This window comes from Hoplias malabaricus, chromosome 5, assembly GCF_029633855.1.
Source record: "Hoplias malabaricus isolate fHopMal1 chromosome 5, fHopMal1.hap1, whole genome shotgun sequence".
Classification (NCBI taxonomy): domain Eukaryota; kingdom Metazoa; phylum Chordata; class Actinopteri; order Characiformes; family Erythrinidae; genus Hoplias; species Hoplias malabaricus.
Window position 1 is genome coordinate 30,764,162 of NC_089804.1, and position 20,258 is coordinate 30,784,419.

Consider the following 20,258-nt stretch of genomic DNA (forward strand, 5'->3'; position numbering starts at 1 on the left):
CATATAATTGGCCGCTAATTGTAATCGGTAAAGTTCTACTGTTTGTCTTTACAGTCGCACTAAATTACCAGACAGAGGGCCGAATGCTTCAACTCAACAGAGCCAAGTTTGCTGCCAATGGAAACTGTGGATATGTACTGAAGCCTAAGTGCATGTGCAAAGGTAATACATTAAGATTTTTTTCTTAAATATAAATCTCATTTTCAGAAAAGTTGGGATGCTAAATAAAATCAAATTTCAATGATTTTAAAAATTCCACAAATGCAAAGAAGAAACCATATATTAACAGGATCCAGAAATACCACCTGCCTGAGGTCATTTAAGATGGTGGTAAATTGGAAATGTGTGCTGTGGTAAGACAAATCAAAATTATATAAAATCATGGATGCCTAGCTAGAAAGAATAGGGACCATCCAGCTTGTTATAAGCGCACAGAACAAAAGCCAGCATCTATGTATTACACATCTGTGAAAGCATAGTTAATGATAATCAATATATAACATGCTGTCTTTTTCCCTGGGAAGGCCTTGCTTATTTCAATAAGACAGGCCAGTCCACTTTATGCATGGATTGCAACAACAAGGATCTTTAAGAAACGCAACACAGAAATAACCACACCAGACTTATTCTTATTCAGCTGCAGGAAGGTTTTTGCTAGCCAAGGCCTGACATCTTTCAAGCAGTAAAAAAGAGTATTTAATGAATGGTTATAACCAAGGTTAAAATATAAATTCAGTTGGGCATAATCAAAACTGCATAATAATAATTATACAAAATTCCATATATTCATATCAGTGGTAGCAGATGTACAGAATGCAAAACAGAACAAAAATGCACATTCATAACAATGTAAGAACAGCTGAAGATAAAGTCCACTTAGCCATTTAAACAGTAAATGTGCATTTTTATAAGTAGAATGGAAAAGACTCAGTGTTGTGCCTGAGTAATTGCCACTGAATGAGGACACTTTAAAAAAAAAAAATACTGTGATGAATTATATCAAAAGAAGTGGTGACATCAAGCTGACTGAATTTACCCATTTATTATGTAATTTTCATGTAAATGTGGGAATACAAATTTCTCTAAATCTTTAGTTAAAATGACAATTTTGCGATTGGTCTGTAATTAAGAAAAGAGGAGGGATATTGGTTAGGGTTTTTGTTAACTAGCTGAATCACAGAAAAATGAGCTGTAACACTTTATATGAAGGTTGTCTCCATAGCACATTCATAAAGTGTTTTTTTTTTTTTTCAAAATAAATGTTCTCATTTTTTATTTTGATAAACTATTTTTTTTTTATCCAGTGAAACTCTTCATTTCTAGACAGGCAATATTAAAATGACGAGGTTTTCTCCCCTATGGCCAGAAAGTCTGACAACTTTGTACCTAGATTTTTCTTTTTTTTTTATGTTTTTAATTATTTATTTTTTCTTCAAGTATTGGTATTTTGGACTTTCATTCATTATCTGTAACCACTTAACAAGTTCAGTGTCACGGTGGGTCCAGAGCCTACCTGGAATCATTGGGCGCAAGGCGGGAATACACCCTGGAGGGGGCACCAGTCCTTCACAGGGCAACACAGACAAACACACACATTCACCCTACGGACACTTTTGAGTCGCCAATCCACCTACCAACGTGTGTTTTTGGACTGTGGGAGGAAACCCACACGAACACGGGGAGAACACACCAACTCCTCACAGACAGTCACTTGGAGCGGGAATCAAACCCACAACCTCCAGGTCCCTGGAGACGTGTGACTGTGACACTACCTGCTGCGCCACTGTGCCGCGCTATTTTGGACTTTGTTGTTCTTTTTAGATTCTACTCTGTATTTTTTTAAATTGTATTTTGCCAGAGTCTATATATTGTTGATTTTATCTCGTTGTTAAAGCTAGCACTGTTATTCCCAGTATTAGAGGTTTTATTTTTATTGATTTATTTTTTTAATTGATTTATGTTCGTTCTCAGTTATGGTACTGAAGAAGGCACAGTAATTGTGCATTGGTTATCCTGGTAACTGACACTCACTGAGAATTAATGTTATATGTACTGTTGTCCCAAGGACTGATTCTGGGTTTTTTTTTCTTAAAACTTACCATTCATCCAGTGATAAGTGTTTTTAAAGTAGTCTATTTTTATATAGTCTATTTACATTCATGTTGTTTTCAGAAAAAAAAATTATACACACAGACATATATATATATATATATATGTAATATATAAAGCGCTTGGTGGCCAGGCAACCCACGTAATCTGGCCGGGCTCAGCCCGAAATGGCTACGTTGAGGATCATGTGGGCTCACTACCCGCAAGGGGTCCAGTGCAATGCCCATCGGGTAGAGAGCAGGTTCGAAGGGGCCCCTGGTATCGTGGAACTTGTCAGCGGTAACTGGTCCTTGGTACGTGGAACATAACTTCACTGGGGGGGAAAGGGCCAGAGCTGGTGCGTGAGGTTGAGAGATACCAACTAGATATAGTTGGGCTCACCTCTACACACAGTGTGAGCTCTGGAACCAAACTCCTCAATAGGGGATGGTCTCTCTCCTACTCAGGAGTTGCACAGGGTGAGAGGCTCCGGGCGGGTGTGGGGATACTCACAAGTCCCCAGCTGGTGGCTGTACAGCTGGAGTTTGTCCCAGTAAACAAGAGGGTCGCTTTAATGTGGCTCCGGCTTGCAGAGAGGAAAACTTTGACTGTTGTGTGTGCGTATGCACCGAACAGCAGCTCAGAGTATTCGGCCTTCTTGGTGGCAGTGAGTAGAGTTCTAGAGGGGATTCCATTCACTGACTCTAATGTTTTGCTGGGGGACTTCAATGCTCAATTGGCATTGACTGGGAAACCTGGAGAGGAGTGATTGGGAAGAATGGCCTGCCGGATCTAAACCCAAGTGGTGTGATGTTGTTGGACTTCTGTGCTAGTCATGGTCTGTCCATAACAAACACCATGTTTGAACATAAGATTGCTCATAAGTGTACTTGGTACCAGAGCACCCTGGGCCAAAGGTCAATGATTGACTTTGTGGTCGTGTTTTCTGACCAGAGGCCTTATGTTTTGGACACTCGGGTAAATCAGGTGAGGGGTGAGGGAAGGTGTCAAGCGGAAGAAGGAGGCTTTTCGGGATTGGCTAGCTCAGGGAACTTCCGATTCTGCAGATGGGTACCGGCAAGCGACTACCAGCTGTGGCAGTTGCTGAAGCAAAATCCAGAGCATGGGAGGAGTTGAAGAGGCCATGTGCAGTGTTGTGGTGAAGAGAGAGCTGAGCCATAAAGCAAAGCTCTCAATTTACCGGTCAGTCTATTTCCCCACTCTCACCTATGGTCATGAGCTCTGGGTAATGACCGAAAGAACGAGATTGCGGATACAAGCGGCCAAAATGAGCTTTCTCCAAAGGGTTGCTGGGCGTACTCCCCGTGATCGTGTGAGGAGCTCAGTGACTAGGGAGGAGCTCGGAGTAGAGTCGCTGCTCCTTCGCGTTGAGACGAGTCAGTTGAGGTGGTTCGGGCATCTTATCAGGATGCCTCCTGGATGCCTCCCACTGGAGGTATACCAGGCATGTCCAACTGGAAGGAGGCCCCGGGATATACACCCAGGACACGCTGGAGTGATTATATCTCCTGGCTAGCCTGGGAATGCCTTGGGATCCCCCAGGAGGAATTGGTGGATGTTGCGAGGGACATAGACGTCTGGGCTTCTTTGCTTGCCCTGTTGCCACTGCGACGCTGAAACGGAAAAGCGGAAAAGAAGATGATATATATATATATATATATATATATACCCACACAGGTGCTGGAATTTCAGTAATTTCATTCAAAAAGTGAAACTTGTATATTATACACATTCATTACATACGAACTGATATATTTCAAGTGTTTATTTATTTTAATTTGATGATGGTAACTGACAATTAATGAAAACCCCAAATTCAGTATCTCAGAAGATTAGAATATTGTGAAAAGGTTCAATATTGAAGACACCTGGTGCCACACTCTAATCACATAATTAACGCAAAACACCTGCAAAGGCCTTTAAATGGTCTCTCAGTCTACTTCTGTAGGCTACACAATCATGGGGAAGAGTGACTTGACAGTTGTCAAGACGACCCTTACACATCTTACACAAGCAGGGCAAGACACAAAAGCTTATTGCTAAAGAGGCTGGCTGTTCACAGACCTCCAAGCACATTAAAAGAGTGAAGGGAAGGAAAAGATGTGATAGAAAAAAGTGTACAAGCAGTAGGGTTAACCACACACTGGAGAGGATTGTGAAACAAAACCCATTCAAAAATGTGGGGGATATTCACAAAGACTGGACTGCAGCTGAAGAACTGGCTTCAAGAAGCACAACACACAGACGTATGCAAGACATGGGTTTCAGCTGTCTCATTCCTTGTGTTCAAGCCACTCTTGAACAAGAGACAGCATCAGAAGCGTCTCACTTCCAAAAAGGACTGGACTGCTGCTGAGTGGTCCAAAGTTATGTTCTCTGATGAAAGTAAATTTTGCATTTCCTTTGGAAATCAAGGTCCCAGAGTCTGGAGGAAGAGAGGAGAGGCACAGAATCCACGTTACTTGAGGTCCAGTGGAAAGTTTCCACAGTCAGTGATGGTTTGGTGTGTCATGTCATCTGCTGGTGTTGGTCCACTGTGTTTTCTGAAGTCCTAGGTCAATGCAGCCATCTACCAGGAAGTTTTAGAGCACTTCATGCTTCCAGCTGCTAACCAACTTCATGGAGATGCAGATTTCATTTTCCAACAGGACTTGGCACCTGCGCACTGTGCCAAAGCTACCAGTCCCTGTTCTTAATTGGCCAGCAATCTATAAGGTATTGTGAAGAGGAAGATGCAATATGCCAGCTGAAGACCACTATCAATACAATAGCTGAAGGCCACTATCAGAGCAACCTGGGCCCTCATAACACCTGAGCAGTGCCACAGACTGATCGACTCCATGCCACGCCGCATTGCTGCAGTCATTCAGGCAAAAGGAGCCCCAACTAAGTATTGAGTGCTGTACATGCTCATATTTTTCATGTTCATACTTTTCATTTGGCCAGCATTTCTAAAAATTCTTTTTTTTGTATTGGTCTTAAGTAATATTCTAATATTCTGAGATACTGAATTTGGGGTTTTCATTACTTGTCCATTATAATAATCAAATTAAAAGAAAGAAACCCTTGAAATATATCAGTCTGTGTGTAATGAATGAGTATAATATACAAGTTTCACTTTTTGAATGGAATTAATGAAATAAATCAACTTTTTCATGATATTCTTGTTTTATGACCAGCACCTGTATATCACCACATCTTTTACACTGTGAAGGTTTGGTATACTTTTTCTGTGCCACCCTCAGTTGACTGGGATGACTGTGGCTTGACTGGTGTGTGTTTAATACCTCCTTGCTGCTTGAGGTGCATGCTGTCGAGCTGCATGTTTAGTGTGTCACCTTTTGAAATGTTTCTTAAGCATTTCTTGTTGCTTTTTCACACTCTTTCTTGCTCTGTTAAGCTCTGGTAACAGCTTTGGCGAGTGTTAAATCTGGGTCCATTTGTAGTTGTTCTGACAATTTTGTGTCTCTTAGCCGAACAACTAGCCTGTCTCTCACCATTTCGTCATGTAGCTCTCCGTATTCACAATACTCGGCCAGACAGTGCCATGCAGTAATAAAACAATCAATTGACATACCCTGCCTAAACTTGGCCCTTTCAAAAATAGCATTTCTATGTGTGCATCCAACTTGTCTTTGACCTAGTTGAAATTGCTCGATTCAGTGGGACTCAGGTGCAGAGAGGTCAGAATATCCTCCGCCTCTTCTCCTATCGCGTATATCAGCAAGTTCACCTTGTTTTCGTCCGCTTGCGTTTCCAGACCTGATGCTACCTCTCGAAGCATTTGATTCACTTGGGCCAGTCTTCAGCCTTGAACGTGAATTTATTCGGCAGTAGGACTTGGAACTACTGATTGACCAATATGGGTTTTTTGATAGCCGATGCCGATTTTTAGACAGCAGTAGTGGCCGATGTCTGATATGTAAAGCCGATATCCCTATTCCTCAGGAAGTGAATAAACTAGAGGCATTATCATGATTTATTTTTACAGAAAACCCTTCAAATTTGTAAAAGAAACCATTTAGACCTGAAACCATTAGGTCCTGAAATATATATGAAGTGGTCAAAAGTTTATGAAAACCACAAAAAAATGTAGGCGCTTGTCTTATTTTTGAAAAAAAAAATGTTAGTGACTATAAACTGAAGAGTTCATGAGTTCCTAGACCTAATGTCAACATCTTAGTGTTTTTCTTTATTTTCTATGAGAAACCTGTCTCGTGTCCCTCACCAAGTGGCCATTTACCCTCAACAAACAGTAAAAATCCTTAGTTATGGTGTGTTTTATTCTGATGTTTACACTTGTTTCTCTCAGAGTACAGTGTTCCTTTAAATGACTGACGTGTTAAAAGGTGAAAGCTGCACTCTGATTGGCTGTAGAGCAAGGCAACCTCCCCCCACACCCCTGCTGCATTTAAATGTCCTCAGTGGGGGAAATGTAAATAGTAAAAGACATCTAAGATTTGAAACATGTTTATTGACTCGGTTATTGTTTGTGGAGCTTGTGGCTGCCAAATAGAACTGTTTGAGTCTCTCTTGCGGTGTCTGGCGCTGAAAACATACACGCTCTGCTGCGTGTTTGTCCTCCTCCTTGGTTGCACATCGTCATAACTCATAACATTGGTCTACAGACTTGATTGACATGTCGTTGGAAAGCTGAGAGCCTAAGCTACATGGCAGTAGGTGTGACATTGGTCCATGGGGATCATATTTTAATTATGTTTTGAAAATGTGTACTATTTTTTCAGGCGGTACTCTTGACACAAACATGAGGATTACTCACGAACTGTTTGACGGAAAGACTCAGTCCCATTTTGAAGGGGACTATCTAAGGAACTTTGTGTGTGAGCCATTTGTGGGATCTTCAGGCTTCGAGAAGCAGCAGTTTTGCCATTGATGAGGGAGAAACCTGAAGTTTGGAATATCTTATTTTTTCGGCTTTAATTCCTAAGTCCTGCATTTTAGTGTATATCCTTGTGATCCTGAGAGTCTGCCCGTTCGATGGGTGTATGATATGTACACACTGACTCAAATATGGCGCAGTGAAAAATCTGAAAATCTGTACTGTCACTAATATTTTTTCATAACAATTTCCAAACACATAGGAAAAATACTTATTTATCGAGTGGGTTTATAAATAAAATGATTAAATCAATGACAATCAGGGACTTTAAGCTTTAATTTGGTATATTAACTGTCCACTTTGGACCTGTAGTACTTGAGATATACTGATGGATAGAACAATGAGTAATTTTTTATAGGCACCGCCAACCAATGAGCGAAATAAGAGACTAAATAACGTTGGGTTTCTAGGTTACAACTATCATCTCAGTCGTTTATGATAGCAGATTATTGAGTGTATATTACAAGGAGCAGCCAGTAACAAATAGTGAGAGCTAAAGAAGAGAAGTATCGAGTAGCGGTTATAGGGGTCCAAACACCAAATGTGCGGTAACCCTGTTGTTTTTTATTTTTCGCCAGTGTTATTTAAACACAAAACGTTGAAGAACTTACTCCTATCCCACTTTTGACACCACGTTCTGTCGTCTAAATACAGTATTAATCCATATGAAGAGCGAAAGACAACAACAGACGACTCCACACATAGGTTCCACTCCAGATCTGTATTCCTTTTTTATTAGGCTCCCCCAGAAACATGAATTGAACAATGGTTCCTGCTTATGCAGTTAACCTAATATTACAGCTGTAACTTGGTAAAATTGTTATTCAGAAATGTCCATCCATAGGTGTGACTTGGTGAGTGTGTGATTTCCTGTGATGGACTGATGTCTGGTCCAAGGTGTATTCCTGCCAGTCTATCACAGGGCACAGTGTACATTCATTGACACTCACAAGGAGTGTCAATAAATATGGCTGATCTGTGTTTATCCTCTTGTTTTAGTTAAGATATATATTTTGTTACTTTAATATAATTCTAAAATAAATAAAACTAAAATTGTTCTTTTGTTTTGTACTATATTCTGCCTTTTTATACCTATATTATTCCTGTCATGTTTTTATTCCTGTATTGCAGGTGCCTTTAATCCCATGCTAAGCGATCCATTACCAGGACACAGAAGAACACAGTTAGTGCTGAAAATAATTAGTGGCCAGCAGCTACCCAAGCCAAAAGACTCCATGTTAGGTGACAGGGGAGAGGTATGTTCTCTTTAATTGGAGTAAGTGATTGATTATGGATTTTTAAAATCTTAATTCCTGTCAAAATATTTTGTTACATTTAGATCATAGATCCCTTTGTTGAAGTGGAGATTATTGGTCTGCCTGTAGACTGCCATAAGGAGCAGACAAGAGTAGTCGATGACAACGGTGAGTGCTGGACAACATTAGCCATTAAACAACAGAACAGATATTACTCAAAATGTCCAAATGTTTATAGAAACTTTTTTAATTAATGAATGAAGAAATTTTCACATATACTCTCTGTGTGCAGAGAAATTTATTTGTGCATGCACAGCTTGTACAATATTTAAAGGAAAGTATGAAATGAAATAGGATGCTCTAGAGGAGTTGCACATGAGCCAAGTAAAATGGGTATAAAGTCCACCAGCACTGGGAAGAGTAGATATACGTTAATAGTTTATTTTCTACTCAAATGTATTTGCTAGCAGCTAGAAGCATGCTCCCAAACTGGGAGGATAAGGACAATTAATGCATGTAAGAAAAGTGAAGCCAACTTCTGCTTCTTCAACAAGTGCATTTTGAAAATTGGAGGAGGGTGCAATTGACTACATTTACTATCCCAACTAACAATGCACTAAGAAGCATTATACTTGTAATGAGAGGAGAAGAAAAGGAATTCTACTACACTGAATGGTCACTCCTTTAGGGACATCTACCTTGTATCTACACTCATTGTCCATTTTTTAGGGTTAGGCTCTACAGAACTTTGTAGTTCTACAATTACAGACTGTAGTCCACTTGTTGCTTTGCATACTTTCTTATCCCGATTTCTCCCTGCTCTTCAATGATCAGGACCCCCATAGGACCACCACAGTGCTGCTTGAGTTTTTAAACACTGTGTCCACTCACTGTCCCCTCTGCTAGACAAACCTACTTCATCTATCTTTTAGATGTAAATCACAATGAGGGCTTTAAGAACTCAAGCAGCATTGCAATGCCTGATTGCGGTGTCTGTTCAAATTGTCACTGCAGCATTGAGAATGATTCACCACCCAAATCATACCTGCTCTGTGGTGGTGCTGTGGGGGTCCTGACAATTGAAGAACAGGATGAAATGGGGATAAGACTACAGTCTGTAATTTTAAAACTACACAATGTTTCTGTATACTCAGTGGAGTATATAGAATGGACAGTGAATATAAATACAAGTTAGGTATTCCTAATCTAGTGATTTTTCAGTGAATATAAATATAGTTCCTACTGTGCCTTTGGGCAAATGTGGCAAATTCAGGTCCAGAAGGTAAAACTCCTTCCCAGAATTTAGTTTCAAATTTTCTGGCATTTCTGAGGCTTTTCTGAGGTTTTTATAAAATTCTGAAAAGGATTTTGGATTTTACTGTCACTTTACAGGGAGTTCTGTCACTTCTCCCTTTGGGATTACTTACATTTTAACATATAGTATAACTTGGGCAAAGGAGAAACAATCTCCCTGTAATACACTATTATATTAATTTTATGGAGTTAATTTTGTGTCAGAATACTTGAGAGAAGAATATAACATTTTAAGAGGTTTTCGGCATGCCCAGCTGATGAACATATAATCGTTAATAGTGTTGAATGCACAAGTAAGCATCAATAGATTTTCTTACCAGAACTGGGACAAATATGTTCATCTTTAATCTACCAGCAGAATTTGTTCCTCCGTTTCAAAATATATGGTGCTAGTACTGTTAAAAACTTCCGGTTCTGGCTAAAATCTAAACTCATATTTAGTCACAAGCAGGAATGAAAAAAAAAAAACTTGTTATTTAAAACAATTATTTATATTTTAGAAAATGAGTTCAATTTTGCCTCAACATTTTTAACCACAGGAGTAATAAATTTAGGATTTTTGCGTCCGTTGGTAGTTTTACAGTATAGGTCTGTAGGTGCAGAAGGAACCGTTCATTTGTAATCGGAACGTTATAAATCCAACAGATATCAGTTAAGTGTTTACCGTATGTATCTATGAAATATTAATTAATATTACAGTATAGTTTTTGCATCCAAAATTCTTCCACTGTTTTTAATAATCGGTCAAGTTTGCTATTTTATAAACTGGTATTTCTACTAAGTAGTCCATACAACCAGCAGATATCAGTTCAGTGTTTACCATACTATATACCTATGAAACATGAAGTGATATTACTGTATAGCTTTTGAGGCATTTACCTGCATATTTAATACTGTTAAGTGTATTTTAGTGCATCAGATGCATTTTAGAGCATCAATGTCCTGTCAGAATGTAATATTTTTGTATAAAATGTTTTGGCACAAAGTTAGATCCATACAAATTAACTCCATACATTGGCACTCCATATGGTCATGGTGAGATGGTACAATGCACAGATAATATTTATGGGGGTTTTTCTTTGTTTGTTTGTTTTATTGGGTTATTTTTTGTTTGTTTGTTTTTTTGACAGTAAGTGTTTTTGAGTGAAAACTTGAGTGAAAACAGACAGGTAGCCATTAAAATGATAATGACTAAGTGCTACTTCATATTTGTAAAATTACAAAATATAATTTACCTGAATTATACCTAGACTATATCCCTGACATTTATATCTTAAAATAAAGTGGCCATGTTCTTACTTGTGTTCAGTTGAACGATTATGCTTATGATCTTTTATGCTTTTTGTGGTCAGAACTAACTGTAGGAATCTTATTATTTCCATGTGGTCTACTGTTCTTTCATTATTTAGCAGTGTGTTCTTTCATGTGATGAAGTCTCATGTTTTATTAACAGGCTTTAACCCTATGTGGGAAGAAACCTTGGTGTTTACTTTGCATTTGCCCAAAATAGCACTTGTGCGCTTTATGGTTTGGGATCATGATCCAATTGGCCGAGATTTCATCGGACAAAGAACGATAGCTTTCACAAGCATGTTACCAGGTACTTTATTATGCTTATTTATCTTTAAAGATATTCCAGATCCTATTTGCTGTAATAATGAATATCTTAACTATCTAACGTACATAAATGTCTAGAATTACACTGTAGAAAGAAAGCTGAGTTTGAAAATCATACCTGCAGGTTATCGTCATGTTTATTTGGAAGGTATGGAAGAGGCGTCAATCTTTGTTCATGTTGCCATCAATGACATCACAGGAAAGGTGGGTCTTGCCTTGAATTATAACTTATTTATATATTGTGATATAAATGTTTCACAAAGTGGTTCACAATATGTTTAATACAATAATGTTTACATTTTATTCATCTCAATTCAGTGGGTTTTTTTATTGCAGCAAAAATGAGCCCATTATAATGACAAGTGAATATGGTTTTAAGTATGAAGCCAGGAAAACTTACTCAGCACTTGTTGTTGAATAAGAAATCAATGTATTACAATGCATCCTTGTCAGCATAATATACTTTGAATTATAATTAAATAAAATGTATGTAAACCCTTGTATTTAATGCCACCCAGCCCACTCTGAGTCTTTGAAAAATGCATGTTGGGGGAGGAGGCCCCGTCTATGGGTATTAGAATGTCCCATGCTCCAATGTCAGGTGTGGAGAGCCTCATGGACCCTCGCACCCAAGGTCTGGCTATAGACAATGTGCAGAAGACAGAGGCTGGGATCCTAGCTACAGCTGGGATCAAGTGGTCCATGGGGCTCTCCTATTTGCTTGCCTCCTCCCCTGCTTTTCCAACAGAGAGAGGCACCGTGAGCCACTTCAGAGCTAGGGAGAAAGTTCCTGAATACAAAAAAAAGGGTGTGTCTACAATAAAAAAAATCACTGCCTACCGAAATAAAAATACCACAATGTCATCATGAATTTGGGCATGGCCACAGATTCAGCTACATAATTTTTTTACTGTCTCAGAGAACAATCTGCTTTTGAGCAATATAAATCTGTATATAAATGTTGTACATATTTTATTGGAAATAATACTTATATACCAATATAATACTATCAAACTGAATATAGTCACTGTCCACTGAAAAACAGGTATCTCCATTTGTGTGGACTTTTAGTTTACTTCATCATTTGAACACAGCAGCTGAACCTTGTGTAAAATGTCATGATGAATGGATAAATAAAAATGCTTCAAAATTACTTGGAATTGAAAGAAAGTTAAGAAGGTTTATTCCTTCTGTAAATTTTCTATTTTGGAGATACATGTTTTTCATTGGACAGTGAAGATATGCTTATAACAAAAATAAGATTGAGTTTTCCTACTCTTGAAGAGAGTATTTTTTTCCAAACAGTCAAGTTTGATATTCGGTTGCTTTCACATTCTTCTGCCCTTATTGCTTGATGTACTAACTATTATCTGTAACCTAAATCCTGACAGAACAAATCAAGCAATGCTGTAAAACAACTTATCCAGAAAAACCTAAGGCAAACATCTGAGGATGGCACAAGGACATCATTTACTCCTAACTTCCTGAGAAAATCTGATACTGGGAAGGGCCAAGGAAAGGCCAGCCAAGCATCACAGGAATCTTACAACCAAGATGATTTCCTCAACAGACGTTACAGTGATGATGTGAATTCACAATGTAGCAGGACTGCTTCTCAAAACCATTCTCTCAACAGAGGAGCTCAAAGTGAGCTCCTGAAAAGATCTCACTGGGTTTGCTTCCAGGAATCAGACCAGAGACTAGTAACCAGGAGCTGCTTGTCCTCTACTAACAGTTGTGGAGAAACAGAAAAGCCCTCAAACTATATCAGTTTAAAATTCAGTCCGGGGGAGAACCCAGAAGGGAATTCAGCAGGGAAAACAGAGAGAAGCAAATTAAACAGTGGGCTAAGTCAGACTCATTTGTTTTCAACTGACAGGGGAAGAGAATCAGGAACAATTAACACTCTCAGTTTAGGGATCACTTCAAATGAGAAGCCAGAAGTAAATGTACAAGTAAAAAGAAGTGACTACAAACTAAGGCCTGGGGTCAGTGGAAGCCAGCTGTCCAACTGTAGAGCACTGGGCAAAAAAACTAATCACATAAACTTAGGTTTTGACTCAAAAGAGAAACCAGAGGTCAGTCAGTCCACAACAGCAGACCAAAGCAAACTAAAGAGTGGGGTGTCTGGGAACCTGTGGTCAATTAATACTAGACGCAAACCAAGCCCATACTCAAATGATGTTAATTTAGGGTTTGACCCAAGGGAGAACCCAGAAGTGAGACAGTCATTTCAAACAGACCAAAGCAAACTAAGATTTGGGATAGCTAGATGTAACTTGTCCAATACTAATAGCAATGAAGCAACAGGAAAAATCTCTGATTACATTAACTTTGGGTTTGACCCAAGAGAGAACCCAGAAGTGAGTCAAACTTTTCAAACAGACCAAAGCAAACTAAAGGCTCACCTACCCAGGAGCCATTTGTCCAATATTGATAGCAGTAGACCATTTAGGAAAATAACTAATGACTTTAACTTAGAATTTAATCCAAGGGATAACCCGCAAACAAATAGATTTGCTCAAACAGACCAATGCAAACCTAGGTTAACTGGTAGCCTCTTGTCCACAACTACTAATTGCATATCTGAAAGAAACACAGGTTTAGGGTTTGACACAAGCAAGGAGTCAGAAATAAATCCAAACCGTTCCAAACTAAGCCACCAGGATTATATTATTTCCACATTCAGTGACTTGATGCCAGTACCCCAACTAGAATATTCTGATTCTGATGGAGTTGACTCATTTGAATGTAAAATAAAAATGCCTGCATCACAACATTCTGACAGACCTTCTCTCTCCAAACAGTTTTTTATGGCAGATAAGGACTTAGAGGGACCAGAGCTTAAAAGTGAGAAGAATCGGTCGGTACCTGACCAACAGATGTATTCTTCCAGTAGACAGTGGGTTTTAAAAGATGTAGGTTCACAAGGAACACATGCATATTTTGAATTTCAGCCAATATTGGACCAAAACACAAAGACCTGTGCTGAAATCTGGACTCCAAAAGGCCCTGGAGTAGGCATGTTTCACCAGAAAGAGTGGAAATCCTTAAAGTTTGATCCCAAACTAGACAGATATCCAAATCGCTATACTGAACAATGGATGTCACAAAGCCTGGGGCTAACAACTGGTAAAAGTGGGTTTGGACTAAAGAGCTCTGTTGACATTCAGATGACGTTGTCAAATGAGTCTTTTTCTACTCCAGCAACTCCTGCTATGAACAAATGTGTATTGCACAACCAAGGCAGACAATCTTTTAAGGAATCACCGTCTAAGTTCCAGAGGTCATGCAGTGTCCCAAAACAGCAACCTCTATCTCCCCCAAATTCACCACACAACTTTAGAACTGATGTCTGGAAATATATCCTACCTCCAAACAAAACTGGCCCTGTCACACAAGAATATTCTGCTCCTATCATTCATAAAAATTATGGCCTTCCTGAGAGTGACTCCAGCAGCCAGAGCAGTCTGAACAGCCTAGACCCAAGTACCCTGCCATCCCGGTTCCCTGAAAGCCAGCAGCAGACTGTGGGAACACTACAGAGAGAAATGAATGCTCTGTTTGAACAAAAAATCAGGGAGATCCACAGTCACTCGCCATTGTTGTTCAGTGGTGAGTCTTCATTCTATGTAAATGCTGATTTTTGAGATATAAAGCTAGAACCTAAGATACATACATATCAAACATCTAGCATTTGACAAAAAAAAGGAGGAGCCTGGCAGCTATAGTTGTTCAAGGAACACTTGTTAAGATTTGGTGTTTTTTGCTCCTGGGGCTCCCCCAGTGTAATTTTTTACAGCACTGTACTTAAAACAGTAAGGAGGGGGAGGTAGGGGGGTTTCTACCTTCCAAAAGTTATATTATTGCAGTTTCTGTCTTTTAGTGTCCTTTAGTTTCCACATCAGGACAAAGTAGGTCATCACAGATCACCCCCTCTTAGTTTGAAGGAGTTTAATTATTGCAGTACCTTTGGCAAGATATATTTGAATAAAATAGCAAATAGTATACTTTTTAATAATAAAAAGTTGGTGAAAACCTTTTTACAAACATATAGAATAATATTTGATATAGTTTATTTGATGTATTTAGATATCCAGCTGTAGCCAAGATTTACTGTGCTCTCTGCTTTAGTCCTGTCACACTAATACTGAAAATATGGCACAGCGGCTTCTGTGCCGGTACACACAGCAGTACAATGGCTCATCTGCCAGTACACAGCAGAACAGTGGCTCCTGTGCAGGTACACACAGCAGCACAGTGGCTTCTGTGTCATACACACAGCAGCACAGCGCTTCCTGTGCTTGTACAAACGGCAGAACAGCGGCTCCTGTGCCGGTACACGCAGCATCACAGAGCCTCCTTTGCCGGTACACACTGCAGAACAGCGGTACACACAACAGAACTGTGGGATGGGGGATTATTAGCTAACAATATACCTTTACTTCAGGTGGGAAAACCAAACTATACAGAGTAGCACTGGGGTATTAAAAAAAAGTACTTCTCAGTTTAGACAGATAAGCCTAACAAAATTTGAATGAAAATTAGATGCCTCATACAACATTTATATATATATATATATATATATATATATATATATATATATATATAAAAGGAAACTCTTCCTTTCAAATTCTTCATCAACTGCATCCTCAAATGGAACTGTTAACTCTATGAAATAAACTATCCGTTTACTTTCAGAATACAACAACATATCTGGCCTCAGTGTAGTTAAAGTAATACACTCACAGTTTTTTACCAACGTCCCCTCACACAAAAACCTAATCACTTTATTACTACTACCACTCGTTAATGCATTTACCTCTAAGCATTTGCTCTCCAACAAACATGCTTAAACCCTTAGCACCTGATTATGTCTCCATGTATACCTCCCTTGCAACAAACTAACCTTACAAGCTGATAGAATATGCTTCAGCGTGCCAACCCCTGTACATAATCTACAACTAGGGTCTTCACCGTCGAAGATTTTGTGGAGTTGGAAGGACGTCATATGTCAATAACTTAATACGACTTGCCTCCATTGCCCACAGTTCTTGCCAAGTGATCTTCCGCTTCTCTAAATTCTCCCAGCGAAGCCATTGGCCTTGATTTGCCTGTGACGCTGCTGTTGCGCACCATGCCTCCTCTTCCTGATCGTGAATAAATCTAGTCACCATTTGCCTTCTCCCTGGTCATGTTGCTTTACTAAAAGATTTCCATGTGTCACCTGACCCAAGGCCTGCTCTTCCGCATTGCACTTGGCCAATCACATCCCTTAGCTCTAATAAGCTCCTGGCTACCTGCACTGCCACTTGTGGGTTCCAATTCTTTCCTGCTTTTGTAACTGGCACAGCTGCTTTAACCACTGCACCATTTGATCCTGACAAAATCATCTCACAACTCACCTTTGTGCATTTAAATTCCTCAACTAAGCTTGTGAGTGGTAGCTCCAGTACCCCACTCCCATACCATGCCTCACTACTTAAACACTGTGAACCCCTAGCCACGTCCTTATGGTCTTGTTCATAAGCCTTTCCATCCTCTCTACTTCTGTGATCAATCTAATCTTTGTCCATCTAATACGAGGCAGTAAGCCAAACTGCTAACATCACAATTTCAAGTTCCCTGACAGACATAATCTATCTATGCTATTAATAGCCTTCATGAAATAAAAAAAAAAAAAATAATAAAACATAAAAATTATTTATATTGAATGGTCCAGTGACCTGTGTAGACCTGTGTGTGACTGTGTTAATCATATAGTTTCTACAAAAATACCATGAATGATAATTAAACCATAAATTAAATTAAAGCAACACGGGTTATTTTCCTTTTACACCTCTACTACAATACCTTGATTCTACCTTACTACTATAATGTAATAATGATTGAAGCAACACCTGGTAGTGACCTGCCCATTGAAGAACATAATGAAAGGGGGCATAAAGTATGCAGAGCTATGGACTGCAGTCTAATTGTAGAACTGTGGTCAGAGAAGCTGAGAGAACAGACAGAAATATTGTGGTCATAATGTTATGATATGACTGTGTAGTCTAAAATGTAATTGAAACAGCTCTGGCTGACACTGTTTTAACATTAATCTACTGGGGCAGATCAGGTATTTGCTACAATATGACATCAATTTACGAAAAGGACAAAAGCTCAAACAAACAAATATATAAATATATTCAGTATGAAATGCTTCTTTATATATTATGCTTATTAATATATTTGTCACTAACACAGCATGTTCTATTAGAGAAATATCTACATGTACAACCAGAATTCCAACACACTGTTTTCCCATCTGGAATAACAAGTTTTCCAGAAGATTAATCCTAGACATTTTTCCAATTTCCTTCTAAATTTAGTACTCTTGCCCTTTGCCCTGCTCAAAGGATGGCCTGGAGGCTGTGGGTTCGATTCCTGCTCCGGGTGACTGTCTGTGAGGAGTTGGTGTGTTCTCCCCGCGTCCAAAAACACACGTTGGTAGGTGGATTGGCGACTCAAAAGTGTCCGTAGGTGTGAATGTGTGTGTGTGTGTCTGTGTTGCCCTGTGAAGGACTGGCGCCCCCTCCAGAATGTATTCCCGCCTTGCGCCCAATGATTCCGGGTAGGCTCTGGACCCACTGTAACCTTGAACTGGATAAGCAGTTACAGATAATGAATGAATGAGTATAACCATCTAAAGATTTTGGCACAGAGTATTAATGTAGATTTATGAGGGTTTTTTCCCTTGAATGTTTTAGCCTCCATATAGGCTTGCTGTTTTTGCTGTAATCAATGTTTTGTAAGCTCCCAAATATATATTCTCGGTTGTATAGCCAATTCCAATAAGTAAAAATGAGAAGACAGAAAACTGGAATTCAAATTGAAAACTGTTAGCTAGTACATTTTAATAGAAATACACTTTTCATGACTACAGGAATATAAAGGTTTGGATATTGGATATTTTGTACAGTGGATGATTTTTGTAATATATTTTGTAATTTGTTATTACACTAATGTACAATGTACAATAAAAATTGCAAAACTTTAACACACAAACAAATCTTTAATATTTTAAGGTAAAAACTGCTGTTCTGCTGTGTGTACCGCTGTTCTGCTGTGTGTACGGGCACAGGTGTCACTGGGTACCAGTGTTCTGACGAGTTACCGATGTACTACTTTGCAGCTTTGCGCATGCTCAGACCCCAAAATTCTCATGTTGTGTTAAATCTCTTTTTCTTCAGCGCATTACACAAGTTTACTGTTATTATTTGCTTGAAAGTTCCAAAACTGTACACAGCGAATTAAATGTATTATCACCTTAATAATCATATAATTTTATTAGTAAGTGAATTTGGTTTGTCCATATATTCTGCTTATACTTCTGTAGGCAGCATTTAACACTACATTTATCTCACCTACTGTTTTAATTAAACAACTATACGTATAAAAGTAGCACATTTCGAAAGCATAACTCATCAGAACACCGGTGTTCTGACAGTAGGTAAGGTAAGAGCACAACAGCCGCTGTTCTGCTGTGTTTACCGGCACAGAAGCCGCTGTGCCATACTTCCAGTATTAGTGTGATGGGACAAAAAGGGAGAGCACAGTAACTTCTCGGCTACAGCTCCTGCTGTGTATTTATGATCTTGACATCCCAGCAACCACGTATAATAGGAGATCTCACATTTGCACTCTTTGTCCTCATATTAATTTTACAGGGCAGATGTAATCATATATTCAATATATACATCAGGGCAGATACATTTGAGTTTATTTTCTTTTCATCTGGCTAAATGTGTAAAAACTGTCTAAAGTCTATTGGATTGACAAAGGACTGTAGTCAATGGAATCATATTTGTGCCAAAAAAATTGCACAGAAAAATTAACTTTAAATGTAAAACTTATAACTTGCAAACAAAATATCCAGCTCTGACGTTTGTGCACCATGACTTTTGTGCATGGGCTCTCATAGTTGTGTTCCACATGAATATATAAATGTGTGTGCACTTAATTTTCTATTTTCTCATTTTCTATTTTATGATTTGGGTGGTAGGTCATTCTCAGCGCTGCTGTGACATTGACGTGGTGTTGTGCTGCTATGAGTGAATCAGACACAGCAGTGCTGCTGAAGGGTTTAAAAGCCTCAGTTTCCCTGCTGAACTAAGAATAGTCCATTAGCTAAAAATATCCAGCCGACAGCATCCTGTGTCTGCTGCTGAAGGACTAGAGGATGACCATCACACTATGCAGCGACAGATAAGCTATTGTCTCTGACATTAAACAACAAGGTAGGAGTATCTAACAGAGTGGACAGTGAGTGGACACGGGGTTGAAAAACTCAAGCATCACTAATCTTTTTGATCCACTCATACCAATACAACACACTTAACATATCACCATCATGTCAGTGTCACTGCAGTGCTACCACCCAAATCATACCTGCTCTGTGGGGGTCTTGTGGGGGTTCTTACCATTGTAGCTGAGAGAATTTACTGTAGAAACAAGGAGGTGCTCATAAAAGTATGACTGGTCTTTGTATAATTGTGTGTGTATATGTATATGTTTCAGATCATTCAACACTTTAGATAGAATAGAAGCAAAGAAATGGATAAACATTTCTACAAAAAGCTGACTGGATGGATCTGATGTCTGAAGAAAACTTCTCATAATACACAATATTTGGACAACAATATCTTGTTTACATTTAAATATTTACCCTCTGCAGCTATGTATGTTATCTAGTGCATGGCTGTTAGCAATTACATATGTATCCAGCCTGTTCTAGTGATGAGACTGTGCTGAGTGGAAACTTAAGTGTTGTTGTTAATGAAGTGTTGTTGTTAATGAAGTATATGCAGCCATATCAGTTTCACATTTTTAGTTAAATTGTCTTTATTAAGTAATTAAATGACAATGTGCCAGACCTTCTGCCTCTTTGTTGCTGTTAGAAATTAAATTGTTCGCATTGTACATAATCTCGTGTGAAGTTTCATATATTGTTTTAAAGCATGCATGAATTAACACTAAAGATTCTTTTAGTCTAAAGAATCTAGTAAACATGCACACTTTTG

At 38.8% G+C, this 20,258-nt stretch overlaps 1 protein-coding gene across 1 annotated transcript in view; it reads left to right on the forward strand.

The window, feature by feature from the left end:
• Nucleotides 1-20,144, forward strand: part of plch2b (phospholipase C, eta 2b) — a 72,505-nt gene extending 52,361 nt beyond the window's left edge. Inside the window, exons 15-21 of the mRNA XM_066672329.1 lie at nucleotides 55-162; nucleotides 8,141-8,265; nucleotides 8,349-8,433; nucleotides 11,033-11,179; nucleotides 11,321-11,400; nucleotides 12,588-14,811; nucleotides 19,756-20,144. Coding sequence (XP_066528426.1) covers nucleotides 55-162; nucleotides 8,141-8,265; nucleotides 8,349-8,433; nucleotides 11,033-11,179; nucleotides 11,321-11,400; nucleotides 12,588-14,811; nucleotides 19,756-19,772 — 2,786 coding nt within the window. The 3' untranslated portion in view covers nucleotides 19,773-20,144. The remainder of the gene's footprint in view (nucleotides 1-54; nucleotides 163-8,140; nucleotides 8,266-8,348; nucleotides 8,434-11,032; nucleotides 11,180-11,320; nucleotides 11,401-12,587; nucleotides 14,812-19,755) is intronic.
• Nucleotides 20,145-20,258: the final 114 nt, after the last annotated feature.